At 44.3% G+C, this 15887-nt stretch overlaps 2 protein-coding genes across 2 annotated transcripts; both read left to right on the top strand.

Moving 5' to 3' along the window:
• The first annotated feature begins 4138 nt into the window (after positions 1-4138).
• Positions 4139-6418, top strand: LOC124653524 (WAS/WASL-interacting protein family member 3). The gene is made up of 3 exons (XM_047192576.1): positions 4139-4298; positions 5621-5748; positions 5914-6418. The coding sequence occupies exons 1-3, from the start codon at positions 4139-4141 to the stop codon at positions 6205-6207; spliced, it is 582 nt and encodes a 193-aa protein (XP_047048532.1). The 3' UTR covers positions 6208-6418.
• A 693-nt stretch (positions 6419-7111) lies between these two features.
• LOC124656075 (acyl-CoA-binding domain-containing protein 6-like) lies at positions 7112-11189 on the top strand. Its single transcript, XM_047194881.1, has 15 exons — positions 7112-7117; positions 7509-7676; positions 7774-7851; positions 8028-8138; positions 8245-8311; positions 8390-8451; positions 8578-8717; positions 9072-9198; positions 9272-9386; positions 9556-9644; positions 9960-10043; positions 10119-10241; positions 10310-10465; positions 10742-10801; positions 10935-11189. The coding sequence occupies exons 1-15, from the start codon at positions 7112-7114 to the stop codon at positions 11103-11105; spliced, it is 1557 nt and encodes a 518-aa protein (XP_047050837.1). The 3' UTR covers positions 11106-11189.
• The last annotated feature ends 4698 nt before the right edge of the window (positions 11190-15887 follow it).

Here is a 15887-nt window from a genome sequence, read left to right as displayed (position 1 = left end):
AAGCTTCGGCATCCCGTGAGCGGCGACGCTGAATTTTGGCATTTCCGTCGAAAGGAATTATGTTGTGCTCAACGGAGTTGGCGCTTTCTTCGTGAATGTAGAGCCACTTTTTGCGCCATCCTTGGACAGAATCGAGAAACTTGACATCGAAATAGTCGACATCGGTACGAACACGGATAACAACGCCACCTATGTTATAAGTGACGTTGTGGGAGCCATTGCGGCGAATGCGGAAAATGCGCTTCCAAAGAGCCCGATTGGGAGCGACTCCAAGGAAGCATTCGCAAAGGGTGATAAAAATAGAGATATGAAGGATGGAATTGGGGGTCGACTGGTGCAGCTGAATCCCATAAACGAAAAGAAGGCCGCGGAGGAAATCGTGGATTGGAGGCGAAAGGCCGCGGATTAGATGGTCAACAAAACTAACCCGGTACTCCATTGGAGGATTGGGGTAGCTTTCTTCGCTAGGAAAGCGGATGGCGTCCTCCTTCTTCATAAGGCCGAGCCTCTTCTGCATGTTGGTATCTTGGTTGGAGATTTTCGATCTCTCCCACTCAAGATCCTCGGCGGCCATCTTGGATTCCGGAGTGCTGTGGCGAGTTAGGCGGGCGCGCGGTGGCATCAACGGCAATGGGCAGAGCAATGTATGCGAGTGCGGAAAATCAGAGAAAGTTGGGCGCAGGGGAAGTTTTGCGAAGAGGAACAGGTGAGCGGCGCAAGCGAGGGGATGAACGGAGGTTGAAGAAAGATTTATATAAGAATTGGGTGAAGCAGTGTGCCGTTGGATGAGGAAATCGTGTGGTGAGAATAGATCTTCTAGATACAAGGGCAAAAAAGTATTTTTACTGAGATAGGCGTTACCGTACGTGCGCCAGAAAAAGCGGAGGACATGTGTCCCCCACTTGCACGACGTGCCAACGTGGTGGGAACGATGGACCCACAAGGCAGAAAAATCTCGAACATTAATAGAGTTGAAGAAAATTGGACAAGGGAAAATATGTCGACAAGAAAAATAAAAGGAGAATGGCGACAGGATAAGTTATTTGCATATTTCGGGAGCCTTTGGTCAGAAACAAGTTTTTGCCCAAATGCTCGGGGGCTACTTCGATAAAAGTAAAGTTTCGACTATGGCAAATATAGAAATTGTGGGAGCCTACAACCAAGCGCAAGTTCTTAGCTGTAGTCTCGGGGCTACTCCCATCGGGAGCGCTGTTCGCGCACCCGATAGATAAAAAAAAAAAGAGAAAGAATATCGGGAGATAATGGCAATATAGTGACAAGGTGGACTAAAATGTTGAGCCTACAACCAAGCACAAGTTCTTGGCTGTAGCCTCGGAGTTACTCCCATCGGGAACGCTGTTCGCGTGCCCGATGAAATATAAAAAGAAAAAGAAAGAAAGATAGAAAAGCAAGAGAGTATATTTCGAGTTATAATTAACTCTACATATACTCCCATCGGGAGATTAATATAAGTCATATTTGACTCGATAAAATGTGCCATTCCAACAGCCGGAAAAGCACTCGACAATATATTCTCAGTAACGCCAAAGTTGCGATCAATTTCTGAATGCCGCAAATTTGCGAAGGTAAGACCCCGGATCCATTCTCGCCGGGCGTGGCATCGCCGAAGACCGCGCTCGCTACTTTTATCCGTATCAACAGATACGAAGAAAAATCCTAACGGACGCGTTAGGTATTCGATAAATTTGACCGGGACTCGACGGAATGGTAAGACCTTAAGCGGCACTCGTCGAAGTTTGCACCGAGTATCCCGAGATCATGTCCGGGGACGTGATCTTGAAGTAGGTTTTTGCGGATTGCCACTAGAGCGAGTTAACTAGTACCTGATCCGTCGGATGAACTAGCCCCAACTACCAATATCCCCGTACAATATAGAAATTTATATAAAGAAATATAGAAAAGTTTAAATTGTTGAATAAGAATAGCAGTGGAGATTTTCCCCGACTCTACGATTCAAGCAAAATCTCGGGGCTACCGACATAGGCATCCCAAATGGGCCTCGCCAAAGATAGTACCCGGGGTTTAACGAAGGCCCGCTACCCGAAGAATAAGAAGGTTCGAGAGCCCAAGATATATTAAGGAAAGTAGAATTGTAATAGGAAGTGTTGTTTGTAAATCTGGCGGGATGAGTTAGAAACCGTCCCGGACTCTGTAACTTGTACAAAACGAAACCCTCGGCTCCACCTCTTATATAAAGGGGGAGTCGAGGGACGAGGAGAGGATCGAATCGTTGTCTGCAAACCCTAGTTTTCATAATCGTCGAGTACTTTTCGGCTGAAACCTTCGAGATCTACTTGCCCTCTACTTCTAACTAAACCCTAGCCTACAATCCATAGGCATTGACAAGTTAATCCCTTGTCACCGCATCCTGATATTAAAAAAAAAATCAAAAACTTGATCTCCAAGTTTCAAATAATCTGAAAAAATCTGCTATATAGTCAACCATGTACACTATGGATATGCATTCTTTTATACGGCTTGTATTCTCGGATCAATAAAAATGACAAGCATCACAAATCTTAGAATTTCCAAAATATGCATTGGTCGCTACTATGTCTTCCCTTTGTCAAGAGCTTTCTCTTGGGCACACGATGTCGAGTGTCTTCAAGAAAACTCACGACAAGGGTGTAGCTCATGACAAAATCGGGAAAAAAACTCACGGCAAAGTAAGGCGCTTAGCAAAGACATGAAAACCTCATAGTAAAAGGTAGACTTACGCAAAGAAATGGAAAAAACTCACAACAAAGAAACACCTTTAACAAAGAAGTGGGCACGTGTCCCTCTCGAGGGTCCATCCTTGATAGCAAGGAGACAATTCAACCATCTTTGCTGAAAGCCTCGCAACTAGCCATCGGCAAAGAATCTGAAGAAGAAAATATCGCATGGACCTACCAAGCGCCGCATTCTCCGGTTTTGGACAACACACATATTGAAAATTTATACACGGCTAGAATACAACATTGACTATATTTAAGTTTGTTTTTATCTTAAACTTTGAAATTGAGTTTTCAAATTTTGAAAAAATGGCGGCTACCTTAACCCATGCTCAAAATGGATGCGCTCATTGTGTCTCTGCTAGAAAAAACTACACATTAGTTTATATCACATCCCTTATTCAACTAAAAGTTCGGAACCAACTGCCTACTAGGAAAAAACGTGTCGTCCTCCTCTCCTAGTCGCTAGGGCAGCGACTTCCCATCTCCCTCCCATCTCCACCGGCCAAGGCGTTGGTATCGTCTTCTTTCTTACCACTCCACCCACATGAGGGAAGGGGATCTCGTTCGTTTGCGTCCGAGTAGTTAGGGTTACAATTTGTTAGTTGTGGTGTGTCGTTGGGATGGTGGGAGCGGCACTCGAGCAAATAAATCTGCCTCAACTCCTCTCCCACACCAAAGCCGACCTTCATGATGGCCTCTCGGACTTGATGCCAATGTGTTCTCATCCTTCAGATCGGCAACTTGGTCTTCTCGTCATTCTTCAGATCTAGCGAGATCAGTTTCTCGGCGTGTCGCTGGCGTTCATCGTTATCCACCGCGGTGATGGGGTCAGTGCAAGGTGGGTGCTATGAAGGGAGGATGTTGGTACGGAGGTGGTGGATCTATCATTATTTTCCAACTTCATCGAAGGGATGTGGTGGATCTTGGTCCAATGTAGCATGTGAATGTCTCTTGGTCGACGTGCCACATCGATGTATGCATTGCTACTTGCACCGGGTTTGTTCATCGACTCACAAAGCCTCGTTAAAGATGATACTTTTTAGATCTAGCAATGGTGGAGAACTCAATGTCTCTTCCAACGTACGTTTAGGCGGTGTTGGAGTTTGATGGCGGCCGCTAGCTTTGACAAGTGCAGGAAAACCTAGACTTTGAGTTCTATCTGCAAAGCTTGTAGACCAATTGTTTTCTCCTCATTGTTTGTTCATGTAATTTAATTTTTTTATTAATGAGGATGCTAAAAAAGAAACTAACCAGCTACCATTGCTTGGTCGATTGCTATGTAACACGAGCCCGCTAGCCGTATGGGCTGAAAAGCCTCCACGCCTCCAAAAACAGCCGACGAAGCTCCTCACGCGTGACCACCCCGCGGAGCCACCGCTCGCTCCCGCCGGCGCCGACACATGGGCCAGGCCCTGCGCCGCGCCTCGGGGCGCCTGAGGCCCCCTCCCCCGCCTCCGCCCCCGGCGAGGCCGCCGCCGCCTCCACCTCCACCGCGAGCCTCGCCGGCGGCCGCTGCCGGCGACAGCCTTCCCCAGGACCGGCTGGACGTGGCACAGGATGGTAAGGCTGGCTCCTGATTTTTCCTCGGATCTCGCTTAGCATTCGCGTATTCTGCCATTTGACCTGGCTGTTGTTCTTAGTAGATGCCACCGTAGCTGTCGCTGCCGTGTAATTGATGCCCGGGTATCCTTACGCTCTTGACTTGGCACAAATGCTCCGTTTTCTTTTCATATTGAGCTACGGTTGTTATGAACTATGTAGAAGCTTGTTCTTGATTCTTGATGCTTATTAGGCATCCTGAACACGAAGATCCCCTGCGTACTGTTGAATTGACATGTGACTTGTTTAAGTAGGCAGTGGGTACTGTTTCATCTAATGAGGTATGGTCAGGTGAAAATCAGGTCTGTGAGCCCTGTGGCATTTGGGTAACTCAAACCAAGTATGACCAATTTAGCATGGGTTGTATTTAGTTAAGTTAGCCAATTCTTACACATCAGCTAGTTTCAGAATTGGTCTTCCACAGAAACTTGATGCAGTTAATAAACTACAAAAGTTTGGTTACTTAGTGTTCGGTGTTCACTGATTACTGAAAGCAGCACACTTGCCAGTATGTATGCTCTTGTTTCTGAAGCGAGTGCAGTGTGGTATGAAGCGATCCACCCAAGTCGGCATTGATGTTTGTTCATCACATTATTGGTACCGTTAACAACTCAGTATGCTGTCAATTTTGGGTCAGCTTCCCTCCTAATAAACATATTGCTCTGCTAAGGGCATTGTGGCTCTTTGTGAGCTCAAGTAGATTTTACTTGCCACATATGCATACGTCATTTGTAGAGTTAGTTATTTGATCTGCTAAGCTGTGAAGTTCATATAATACAAAAATTCTAATTATCAGAATTGTGACTTCTCCAACTCAACACATTTCTTCATAATAGGCACTGCATGTCTGTGTGAAGTGTGATCTGCGATCGAGATGGGTTTTAACTAGGGTTTACTGATTTCAGACTCTTGTATTCAGAGCCCCACAATATATTGGTTGAATTCTGTAGAATAACATTTTATATACTCACTTCGATCCATAATAAGTGACGTGATTTTAGTTCAATGGAATATTTGTTTTGTATTCTGTCATTGTGTGAATCCTATATATCGAAATTAAAATTGCATTAAAGGTGAGCATATCTTCTCTAGATCAACACCATCTGCTATGATATTTGATTTGCTATGTTAACACCATTTTCTTCAAGTCGGCTTTTCAATCATGCCAAATTTAATTTGGATATGTGTTGTCAATATGAGTTAAGAAATGAGATGTATGGAACACTCTCTATGCTTCAGTTTACCACTTTATGATTTATTTATTTATTAAAAATGCGCTGCAGATGTTACAACTCCATCAAAAGATATCCATGGTGTACTTGTGGAGCGTGATCCAAGTTATGATGACATGCTTAAGCACATGGTCGGGAGAATCACTACTAAACCTGGGGGAAAGCCAGAAATGGGTGAAGTAAGTCATCTGACTTTACACTGTTCTCCCGGGCTAAAATACCATAGTTCATTTGGTAACTTTATTTACATAAATCTTTAAACAGTGGAACTTACGCAATCACCGTACTGAGTTAGAATTTTCATTTGTTTGAGGAAAAGTGTAAACAGAGGCTTGTGTATGCAGGCTTCCGTCGTAGAGCGATACAACAGGCCACTACCTAAGGTGAGAGCATCTGGAGCCGAACCTGGGCAAGGTGGGCACAGACAGCTACCTCCAGGAACCCTGAACGTCGGGCACATCCAGGAGATCATTCAATTGTACCAGGGGAAGTCTGGTAGCCACAATGGCTCGATGAGCGTGGACGATATCGCCTCGAGGTTCAGAGTCGAAGCCTCCGTGGTGCGAGGAATCGTGCAGTTCGTCTCACTGCCACAGGACGAAACCATCGGAAAGAAAGATGAGCACTGGGAGCCATGAATGATCTTGCAGGCCGTCTAACATTGCGCCGACGCTCATGTTTCTTTCTGAATGAGTTAGTTGGGAAGAGAACAACTGGAGAGACAGGTTTCATAGTCTTTTCATAGGTTTATTTCTTTCTGTTGTTGCTGCTGAGCTGAGAGTGAGGTATGATGGAAATTGTAAACATTACATACCCTGTTGCCTAAATAAAGACGCTGGCTGCGTTTTACCGGAATTTCTCTTTATTTTTGTTCCATTTTCCTAAATCCGGATGCCATTTGGTCAAGCCTGACAAAACAGCACTGATGCACACTCATCCTTGCGTGACCGTGTTGTTTTTCTGCAGTATTGAAGTGTCATTTTTTTGGGCTTGGAGCTAAACCTACCCTGCATGAAAACAAAAATGTAACATAGGAGTAACACTAATTAATTTTCAGGTGCTAATAATACTAAAGCAAAATTTTCCGCAAGCAAAAAATCGGAGTTTATTTTCGTAGTATCAATATTCAGAGTTTTATACATGTGCAATGGCGCTGCACTCTGAAGCAAAGGGGTCGTCGAGGAAGCTTCAGTCGCGAGCAGTCGGTCGCTTGGATAGTTGGATCCCGACCTTTAATCGATCGCCTGCACGAATCGCGAGGCACGCCGCTCCCGTCGTCATCTCCCTTTTCGCGGCTCGCCGGAGGAGTGGGCAGGGCAGAGCGGCGATTCTCTTCCGCCCGCGCCACCGTCTCTTCCGCGCGCCAGATCCCGAGCCTTCTAGAAGCTTCCCGCGCCGGCCAGCCTCGTCCAGATCCAGAACCTTCTGCTGCCACCTCTCCAGATCCCGAGGCCGCGGCGGCTCGGAGGACGCGAGCGGGGGATCCACGGGCGCTCTGGATCGCCGCGCCCGCTCTCCGAGTACCCTCTGCGCCTGCACGGGATGCCGGTGAGTTTCTCGGGGGAGTAGTACTGGTAGTACACGGTTGATCGTTGTGGCTTCGTTCGGCTGCGAGCTAGCTCGTGATGCCATGTTTTGGCCGCGTCCCGTCTCCCAGGAGCTTAGTGATGCCGCAGTGACTGTAGAAAATACATTGTTCAGCTAGTGAGCGAGCACCTATGCTAGTCGCCGGGATCATTAGCTAGCTGCAAAAATGTATCCCTGAACAGGTTGCTACGGTATGTTGAGTATCAGAATCGCGCTGTTCTAACAGCCTGACGAGTTCCGGCGCTGCGAATTGCGATACATTCTTTTCAGGGGAGCATTTGGTTATGTGCTCATGACTGATCTGTAATGCCTTATACATGTTTTTTTTTTGTTTGCTCCTGATGTCGACTAGAGTATACACTCTAAACCCGAAGATCGCGAAGTAGTCGTGGCGGAGAACGTGAAGATGGTTGATATTCAGGACAAGGAAGTTACAATGGAAGGAATCTGCTCTATAGCCGCTTACGACGAGTGGACTCCTCTCTCTGTATCTGGACAGCCTCCGAAACCCCGATACAAGGTCCTTGCAGTATTTATTTGTTGGTTACCTTCTGGTTTTGTGCTGGACTGCTTCCTCTTGTTGGTTCTCACATACTGGCTGCAATTATGTTCTGCAGCATGGAGCTGCTGTTGTTCAGGAAAAGATGTATGTCTTTGGTGGAAACCACAATGGCCGTTACCTTGGTGACATTCAGGTAAACTGGTCATCATGATTCTCTATGGGCTGTGCCTTAAGGTGCTATAACTGTTTTCTTGGTAATTGAATTCCAGCGAGGAATTTTTAGTATTGCCTTTCATCGAGGCCTAGATTCCTTAACTAGTTACGTAGGGGATCAACCTGACGAATGAATATTTATTTCTTTGATCAAAGGTTCTGGATTTCAAAAGTTTGTCATGGTCAAAGCTAGAAGCTGAAATTCAACCAGGACCTTCAGAACCAGCTGAAGCAGTTTTAGTTGCTCCATGTGCTGGGCACTCTCTGGTAATCGTCAAACACTCTTTGTAGTTAGTACTGTGAAGCTGCTATATCTTCGAAAGGTTGTGATTTATAACTTTATCAGATTGTATCTGCCTTATAATCCATGTAGATTCCGTCCGAAAACAAGATTTTGTCACTTGCAGGACACACCAGAGAACCGACAGAAAGTCTAAGCGGTTAGCCAGCATCACTCATTTTTTTCTGCTCCTATCTTATTATGCCAGATCTCATTTCATTCGATGTATTTGTACCAGTAAAGGAGTTCGATCCGCAAACCTGCACTTGGTCAACCTTACGCACTTATGGGGGGTCGCCGGTATGTATGTTTAGTTTCTATTTATATTTTCCGAAAGGGTCGCAAGTTTACACCTATACTATTGCCTGGAGGTTGCTCTATATTGTTGGTCAATATATATCTCATAATACTTTGCTTTTTGTGTAGAGCTCACGTGGTGGTCAATCAGTGACTCGTATTGGGAACACTTTAGTTGTGTTTGGAGGTGAAGGTGCTGGGAGGTCTCTTCTGAATGACCTGCACATTCTTGATCTTGAGACCATGACTTGGGATGAATTTGAGAGCACGTAAGTTATGTGAATTTGGTTTGATTGATATTGTTAAAATTGCACAGCATTCTGTGGATTTAGTTTGATTGATCTAAAAAAACGGAGCTGCTTTGTTGAAATTGCTCAAACGGCATTAAAAGTTCTTTGTTCGGAAGATTGCTTTGTTGTGGTCCTCATTAGAGAGGGATCGTTACATTTGTATGTGGAGACATAAATTTGGAAGTTATGTGAAAAAGCTGCATCATGTATCACTAGTAGTTGGCAATCATACTCTGTTTAGAGTGTCAAATGAAACGTGCAGTTAATGCACTATCTGGTTCTGCTTTAAGGTGCTGGATTGATATGTGATTATTTAAAATTATTTCTTTGCAGAGGTACTCCTCCTTCTCCAAGGTCAGAGCATGCTGCTGCATGCTATGCTGATCGGTATCTCTTTATATTTGGTGGAGGATCTCATTCTACATGTTTCAGTGATCTACATCTGCTTGACGTGGAGACAGTGAGACTTCTCTTCAGAGTTGGTATTTGTTGCATTGGGAATTCCAAGTCAATAACCTGATTGTTAATTGCAGATGGAGTGGTCAAGGCCAGATCATCATGGTATAACTCCGGAACCAAGAGCAGGGCATGCAGGTGTAACGTTTGGTGATTACTGGTTTATTACTGGTGGCGGTAATAGTAAGAAAGGTAAGGTTGAAATATTATGATTTTTTACATTAATGTGCTCTTTCATTTCCACTGTTTGGTAACCCAATGAATGTAGCTCCCTGTTTATGCATACTCGGTTATTCCACTTTGCTTTCTAAAAAGCAGCTCACAGAGCTGTTATCACTCACATGTGGCTAATGCATTGCAGGTGTTCCAGAAACACTTGTACTTAACATGTCTACTATGGAATGGTCGGTTGTTACTAGTCTTGAAGGCCGTGCACCCCCTACAAGTGAGGTTAGCATCTTTTTTTTCTTCCTCTTGCAATTTGTGAGTGCATGGGGAACCTTTATTTTTTATAACATCATGCATGCTTGATGCTTCCCATTGTTACTTGGAAACTCTCTGAACATTTTTTATAAATGAAGAAAGCGTCCTTTTGGTTCTAGAAGTCCAAATTGCTTATTTCAAGTAGGGTTAGGGTTAGGGTTCACATAATAGTGAAGTTCACATAGTTGTATGCTAAATGTTGTTATATTCTTGGTTAATTGTGATTCTATGATGTTATGCACCCAAGCTGTCACTGATCTTCATAACCTCCTTTACCACAAGGGCTCGAGTTTAGTACTTCACACAATTAATGGAGAAGATTTTCTGTTGTCATTTGGAGGATACAGTGGACGTTACAGCAACGAGGCATGTTTCTTCATCATCAGTTTAATTTTTCTGATGTACATCTATATATATTTAGCTGATTTTGTTTTTGTCTAGGTTTATGCTCTGAAGACAAGTTTCAGACCAAGTGTGTCATCCAATGGCATGGCCCCATTATCTGCAGATGCAAATTCTAGCAGGGGTCCCATATTCGAAATTGAAGAACTTCAAGATAAAAAGGTAATATCTCAATCACATGGTTGCTTGATGGAACCACAGTTTACATGTTCTATCTTTGTTATTTTCAGAATAACAAGGGAGGAGATACCAGCAAAACCTTGGTGCAAACTGTTAAACATGAGAGGAACCAGCTAGAAGAAAAACTTGAGCGTGAAAAGATTCAGAGCTTCCACCTGAAGACGGAACTAGCTGATGTCGAGAACAAAAATGTAGAGCTTACTCAGGTAAGCAATATTTTCCCTGCAGTGCTACTATTTGTGGACTAAAGTTAGTCCTCTACTATCCACATCTCTACTTTTTCCAAGAAGATAATTTGATATTCATAAACAATTACTCACAAGTCTTTTCTATGATCTCTCGTTTAAATATTTAAGGTTGTATCAAACCTCAGTCAAGAGAACTGACATCAGTTTTTGGTGCTAGGATGCTCTCTTGTTTTGCAAGAAGAAACTTGCTTTTAAGCTTTGTATGATCAAGTTTATGTGCTCTTTGCTATGCAGGAACTTAATTCAGTTCGCGACCAGCTTTTGGACGAAGCAGCAAGGGCTTCCAAACTTGAGGTAGGAGAAAGTTCTTTCGTAACTGTTCAGAACCTTAGCAGAATGATGATTTGGATATAGGACACTCCTCTCCGTACTCTTCTCTTGGGATTGAACTGATGATGATATGTTTTTCCCTTTGACAAATTGGCAGAAGGAAGTTTCAGAGATTCAACAACGGTTGCAGAAGATGGCGGCCCTTGAAAAGGAGTTTGAATTGCTTCGGGGTGAAAGAGACGGTGCAGGCGACAAATCAGCTTCAGGCAGCAACAAGAAACCCGGTGGTGTGGGCTTCCGGAGGTGGTATGGAGACGACGAGGGTTGAAGCGGGGACTCTTCTGCAGGGTCATGTTTTCTTTCTTTTTTTGGTCGTTTTTGACCATATTCTTTTGGTGAATCCAATACTTATACGAAAAGTTTAAATTCTTTTTGCAAAGGAACAGGATGGTAGCAAATTGCAGGATCAAATGATCAACTGTACCAAGAACTTGAGAAACTTGATAGCACGCTATTATCTTGAGTATATTCTAGTTCTATTTGCCAGTTTTGTTTTATTGGTTCGCCAAGAAATTACTGGCAGCTTCATGTTATTAGCCTGTCAGTTTCTTCTATTCAACATAAGTGTTTCAATCGTACATACTCCCTCTGTCCATCAAAGGATCTTGGAGGTTTATCTAAAGGGATTTCTATTTTCGTGCCCTCAGGTCCTTAGTTGTACTCAGTTTTCCCCAGCTCCTTAGTTTTTCCTCAGTTTTCCCCAAGCCTTTGTTTGAAACCCGCAGAAGCAGCTCAGACGGCAGGATTCCCGCTTAGTTGACGTTCTGTCACGTGTGGGGCCGCGTCTTGTGGGGCCGAGTCGTGTGGGCCCGCGTCGCGTGGGGCTGGTAGAAAGGGACCGCGTGGGACAGGACGAGAAGCGTTTGGTTGCACGTGAGCAGGAGCTGGGTTCTGTCTCTCTCGGCCCCAAATTGGCATTATTAAGTGCACCTTTTTCCCTCTTTCTCTCCTGTCCTTTTCACCGAATTAGTATAAAATCTAGAGAAGCTTGCATTTCTGACTTTCTTCAATTATTTGTGCCTTTTGGCCCTCGTTGTTTGCCTAATATGGCAGCAAATCTAGTACTCCCTTTGGTCCATATGTATGTACTTAAATCTAGAAGCAAATCTCCAGGATAATGTACGATAAATTCACAGTCATAGTAAATCAAGAAAACTAAGTACGGCCAACAAAATATAGTAGACTAGGGATAGATAATCCCTAGATAATATGGATAGATAATAGGCTGCATACACAGCAGCCAACATAGTAACGAGGTTCTTCACAACGACCATCATACTAACATAACAACAAGGGATCCCTAGCTAACAACAAAGGGATCCCAACAACAAACTAGGAGGCAAAGCAGCAAGCAGCAGACACGTCCAGGACTCCGCCTACCCCATCCGGCTCTCCCTCCACTTGTTGCTCTTGCTCCCCTTGGGAGCCTTGGGCTTGAGCGGAGGCATGCGCCCGGCGGAGATCTCCACCCGCCGCAAGCCGCGGAGGTGCATGCCGAGCGCCCCGTGCTTGGCGCGGAAGGAGTGGACGTTCACCGTCGTGCCGACCTTGGGGAAGGTGTTGCCGATGTTCTCAGCATGCGTGACGAGGCAGCTGAAGTCCGTGGCGCCGAGTCTCCCGGTGCGTAAGGGGCACCCGTACACCTCCTTGGCGAAGTAGGAGATGTACCGGCCGACCCGCAGCCTCCGCGAAGACTCGGCGAGTCTTGACGTCCTCCTCCTCTTCGTCGCTGCCGACATCGCTGCCAGACATCTGATCCATATCAAACAGAAACTAGTGAATGAGTTGCAACGATGACTAACGTACATGATAACAAAGTTAAGAAAAACAGAGTCAGCCTCAGTTAGAGTAGACATGATTATATATCTACAGGGAAGGTGTAAGCGAACTAAAGCTCATGCACAACAGATTTGTACACAACAATGGTTCGCTGAACCCTCCCTGTAAAAATTTGTGCCCAACCATTCATCATAGGCAAAGAAACATATTCTAGATCTGAACTAGATCTGAACTTGAACACATTCGAGATTATTTGCAAAATTAAACGGTTGATATCTTTTGATTAGTGCATAAAATAACTGATTGAGATCCCATGATTACTTGCATAAATTAACCGATTGAGATCCAATATTACTTGCATAAATTAACCGAACAGCCGAACCCCAAATCTTAAACGAAATCAAGAAGTGATCAAAACAAAATGGAATAAAATCGGCGCAAATATTAGCCCAATACTCATCCATCTACAGATCCATCTACACCAGCAAAAATAGGGTTCAAAAAGGAATGGGGAACAAAAAAGGAAGCAAACCGTAGTTACCTCGTTCCATGGGTCCTCCAGGGAGGTGTCGTAGGGGTTCGGGGGCGGGACGTACGGCACGGGGTCGTAGGGGTCCCATCCCGCCGGGATCCGATCGCCACCGGCGGCAGCAGCCTCCGATGCACCGGCGACGGCGGCGGCGGCGTCGTCCGTCGAGGGGACGGGGCCGAAGATGGAGGCGTCGCGCTTCGAGCCAACCTCGACGATGGGATTGGCATTCTCCTTGTCCATCTCTCCGGCGGAGGAAGAGGAAGAGGGAGAGGGAGAGGGAGAGGGTTTTTGCTTTGGAGAAGATGATGAGACGTGAGAGAGTTGGCGATGCGTGAGCGAGTGAGAGTGACAGAGACAGTGCGAGGAGGCGTCTATAAAGGCGAGGGGTGGTTAATGCGACCCGCGTCCTACGCGTGCACAGGTGCACGTCTGCACGTCTTGGACTTGTGCAACGCGACACGCGTCCACGATTGCACGTCTCGACTTCTCCACCGCGACCCGCGTCTACGCGTCAACAATTGCACGTGTCCTCGAGTCTAACCCTGGAAATTTAGATATACTCAGGTATACCCTCGAGTCTTATACTAGCATTTTTTGTGTGCTCAATTTTCCCCTCGAGTGCTAATATCGGCTAGTGCAATATACTCGCTTTTACCCTCAAGTGGCTGGTCAACAGAGAGTCAACAAATGGGATTAACTAGTTAAATGAGTCATTTAATGTGCAAAAAAATCCTAAAAAAAGTGGCACTTACTCATGGAGTCTTTACCACAAATTGCCACTTCTCAAATCATAGATAAATCATAGATAAATCAAGTTTTACCACAAATTGCCACTTCTCAAATCACCTAGTAGCTATGAAGGTGCATGGTTTTCCACAATAAGCCCTTCCCAAAACAGCTTCCCCCAAATCATACTTTGTCTAAATGAGGCCACAATTCTCACACTGAAGTATATTGGTATTGCAAATAGTTTGAGGTAGGCCAAGATGGGTTTCATTGTACAAAACACGCATTTTCCATTTTTTAAATCTCATATTTGAATCCCTTAGTCTATTTACTACTCAGGTGCCCTTGGTTTCTTGATAGTACTCGGCTTTGCCCTCTCTCTTCACAAATTCTCGCGGACGTGCATCATCGCTCCGATTGGTCTAGCCCATGTCACGCGGATCGTGCCCACCGACCGTTGATCGTATGATATAGGGAACGGGCAGGATAACCCCTCTCTCTCGTTGGCGGTTAATTAGCTTCCACCCTCTAAGTATGCTCGAAGGGAGGTTTTCTGTATTATTTTTCACGCGCTAAAAATTATAAACTGTTTTAGGCGTTATTTTTCACGCAAAAAATGATAAACCATCACCGATTTGTTGTTACCATTACTTTTCACGCAAAAAAATGATAAACCATCACCGATTTGTTGTTGCCATTACTTTTCACGCAAAAAAATGATAAACCATCAACAATTTGTTGTAGCCATTACTTTTCACGCAAAAAAATGATAAACCATCAACAATTTGTTGTAGCCATTACTTTTCACGCAAAAAAAATGATAAACCATCACCGATTTGTTGTTGCCATTACTTTTCACGCAAAAAATGATAAACCATCAACAATTTGTTGTAGCCATTACTTTTCACGCAAAAAATGATAAACCATCAACAATTTGTTATTGCCATTACATTTCACGCAAAACATATGATAAACCATCACCGATTTGTTGTTGCCATTACTTTTCACGCAAAAAATGATAAACCATCAACAATTTGTTGTAGCCATTACTTTTCACGCAAAAAATGATAAACCATCAACAATTTGTTGTTGCCATTACTTTTCACGCAAAAAATATGATAAACCATCACCGATTTGTTGTTGCCATTACTTTTCACGCAAAAAAATGATAAACCATCAACAATTTGTTGTAGCCATTACTTTTCACGCAGAAAAAACCTAATTTGTTACAAAAGCTGGTTTCAAAGTGAGACCTAACCAAGTTTGGCATACATGATGGCATACCTATAACAACAAGGAATATCTAAAAGGGAAAGTTTCAGAAAATTTAGGGTGAAAATGATGCCATACATGATGCTGTTTTTCGAGGTTTTGACCTGAAAATCAATTGGGTATTGTAAAGGGAAATAAAAAGTTCGAAAAATGTAAAAACGAAACAATCTATCTATCTATGTATAGAAGATCAGCTGTATGAAATTTGAGGTTATTTAGAGAAGGTAGAAAAAATCACCTTGTTAGAAAAGCTGGTTTCAGCGAGACGAAACGGCATGCGCTTAAGCAAAGTGATTTTTTCGAACATCTCCAAATGACCCCAAATTTTCCATACATGATGCCATACGTGTAACAACAAGGAACCCTATCTAAAAAGTGTCAAAAAAGTTTGTCCAACCGTATAGCTCTATCAAAAAGAACCTCACCATGGCGCTAGTATAATTTTGGGATAGTTAAAAACTTTCGTTACCTAACCTTCAACATGAAACTTGTTTCAAATTCATTTTGGCCTACAAGAAACAAATCCCAACTTGATTCGAGCACCACAGCCTCCAAACGATGCCGATGCCGATATCGGCATGGTCGGAACGGCTATGCTCGCCGCCACCGCTAGGTCAACGTCGGGATGCACCCTCAATCCCGTCCCCTCATTCGATCACCGACACACCGTAGATACCGCCGAGGCCAATGCCGAACGTACATGCCGATGCCAATGCCGATCATGCATGCACGCCGCCGTGG

Source organism: Lolium rigidum, chromosome 5, assembly GCF_022539505.1.
Source record: "Lolium rigidum isolate FL_2022 chromosome 5, APGP_CSIRO_Lrig_0.1, whole genome shotgun sequence".
Lineage (NCBI taxonomy): Eukaryota > Viridiplantae > Streptophyta > Magnoliopsida > Poales > Poaceae > Lolium > Lolium rigidum.
The sequence above is the reverse complement of the archived record's forward strand: the minus strand, read 5'-3'. Positions and strand labels throughout refer to the sequence as shown.

Coding starts and splice junctions, on each gene's coding strand:
- LOC124656075 (XM_047194881.1), top strand. Junction 8,139..8,244: donor CATGTGCTGGGCACTCTCTG/GTAATCGTCAAA, acceptor TAATCCATGTAG/ATTCCGTCCGAAAACAAGAT. Junction 10,044..10,118: donor GTGGACGTTACAGCAACGAG/GCATGTTTCTTC, acceptor GTTTTTGTCTAG/GTTTATGCTCTGAAGACAAG.
- LOC124653524 (XM_047192576.1), top strand. CDS start 4,139: ATGGGCCAGGCCCTGCGCCGCGCCTCGGGGCGCCTGAGGCCCCCTCCC. Junction 4,299..5,620: donor GCTGGACGTGGCACAGGATG/GTAAGGCTGGCT, acceptor AATGCGCTGCAG/ATGTTACAACTCCATCAAAA. Junction 5,749..5,913: donor GAAAGCCAGAAATGGGTGAA/GTAAGTCATCTG, acceptor TTGTGTATGCAG/GCTTCCGTCGTAGAGCGATA.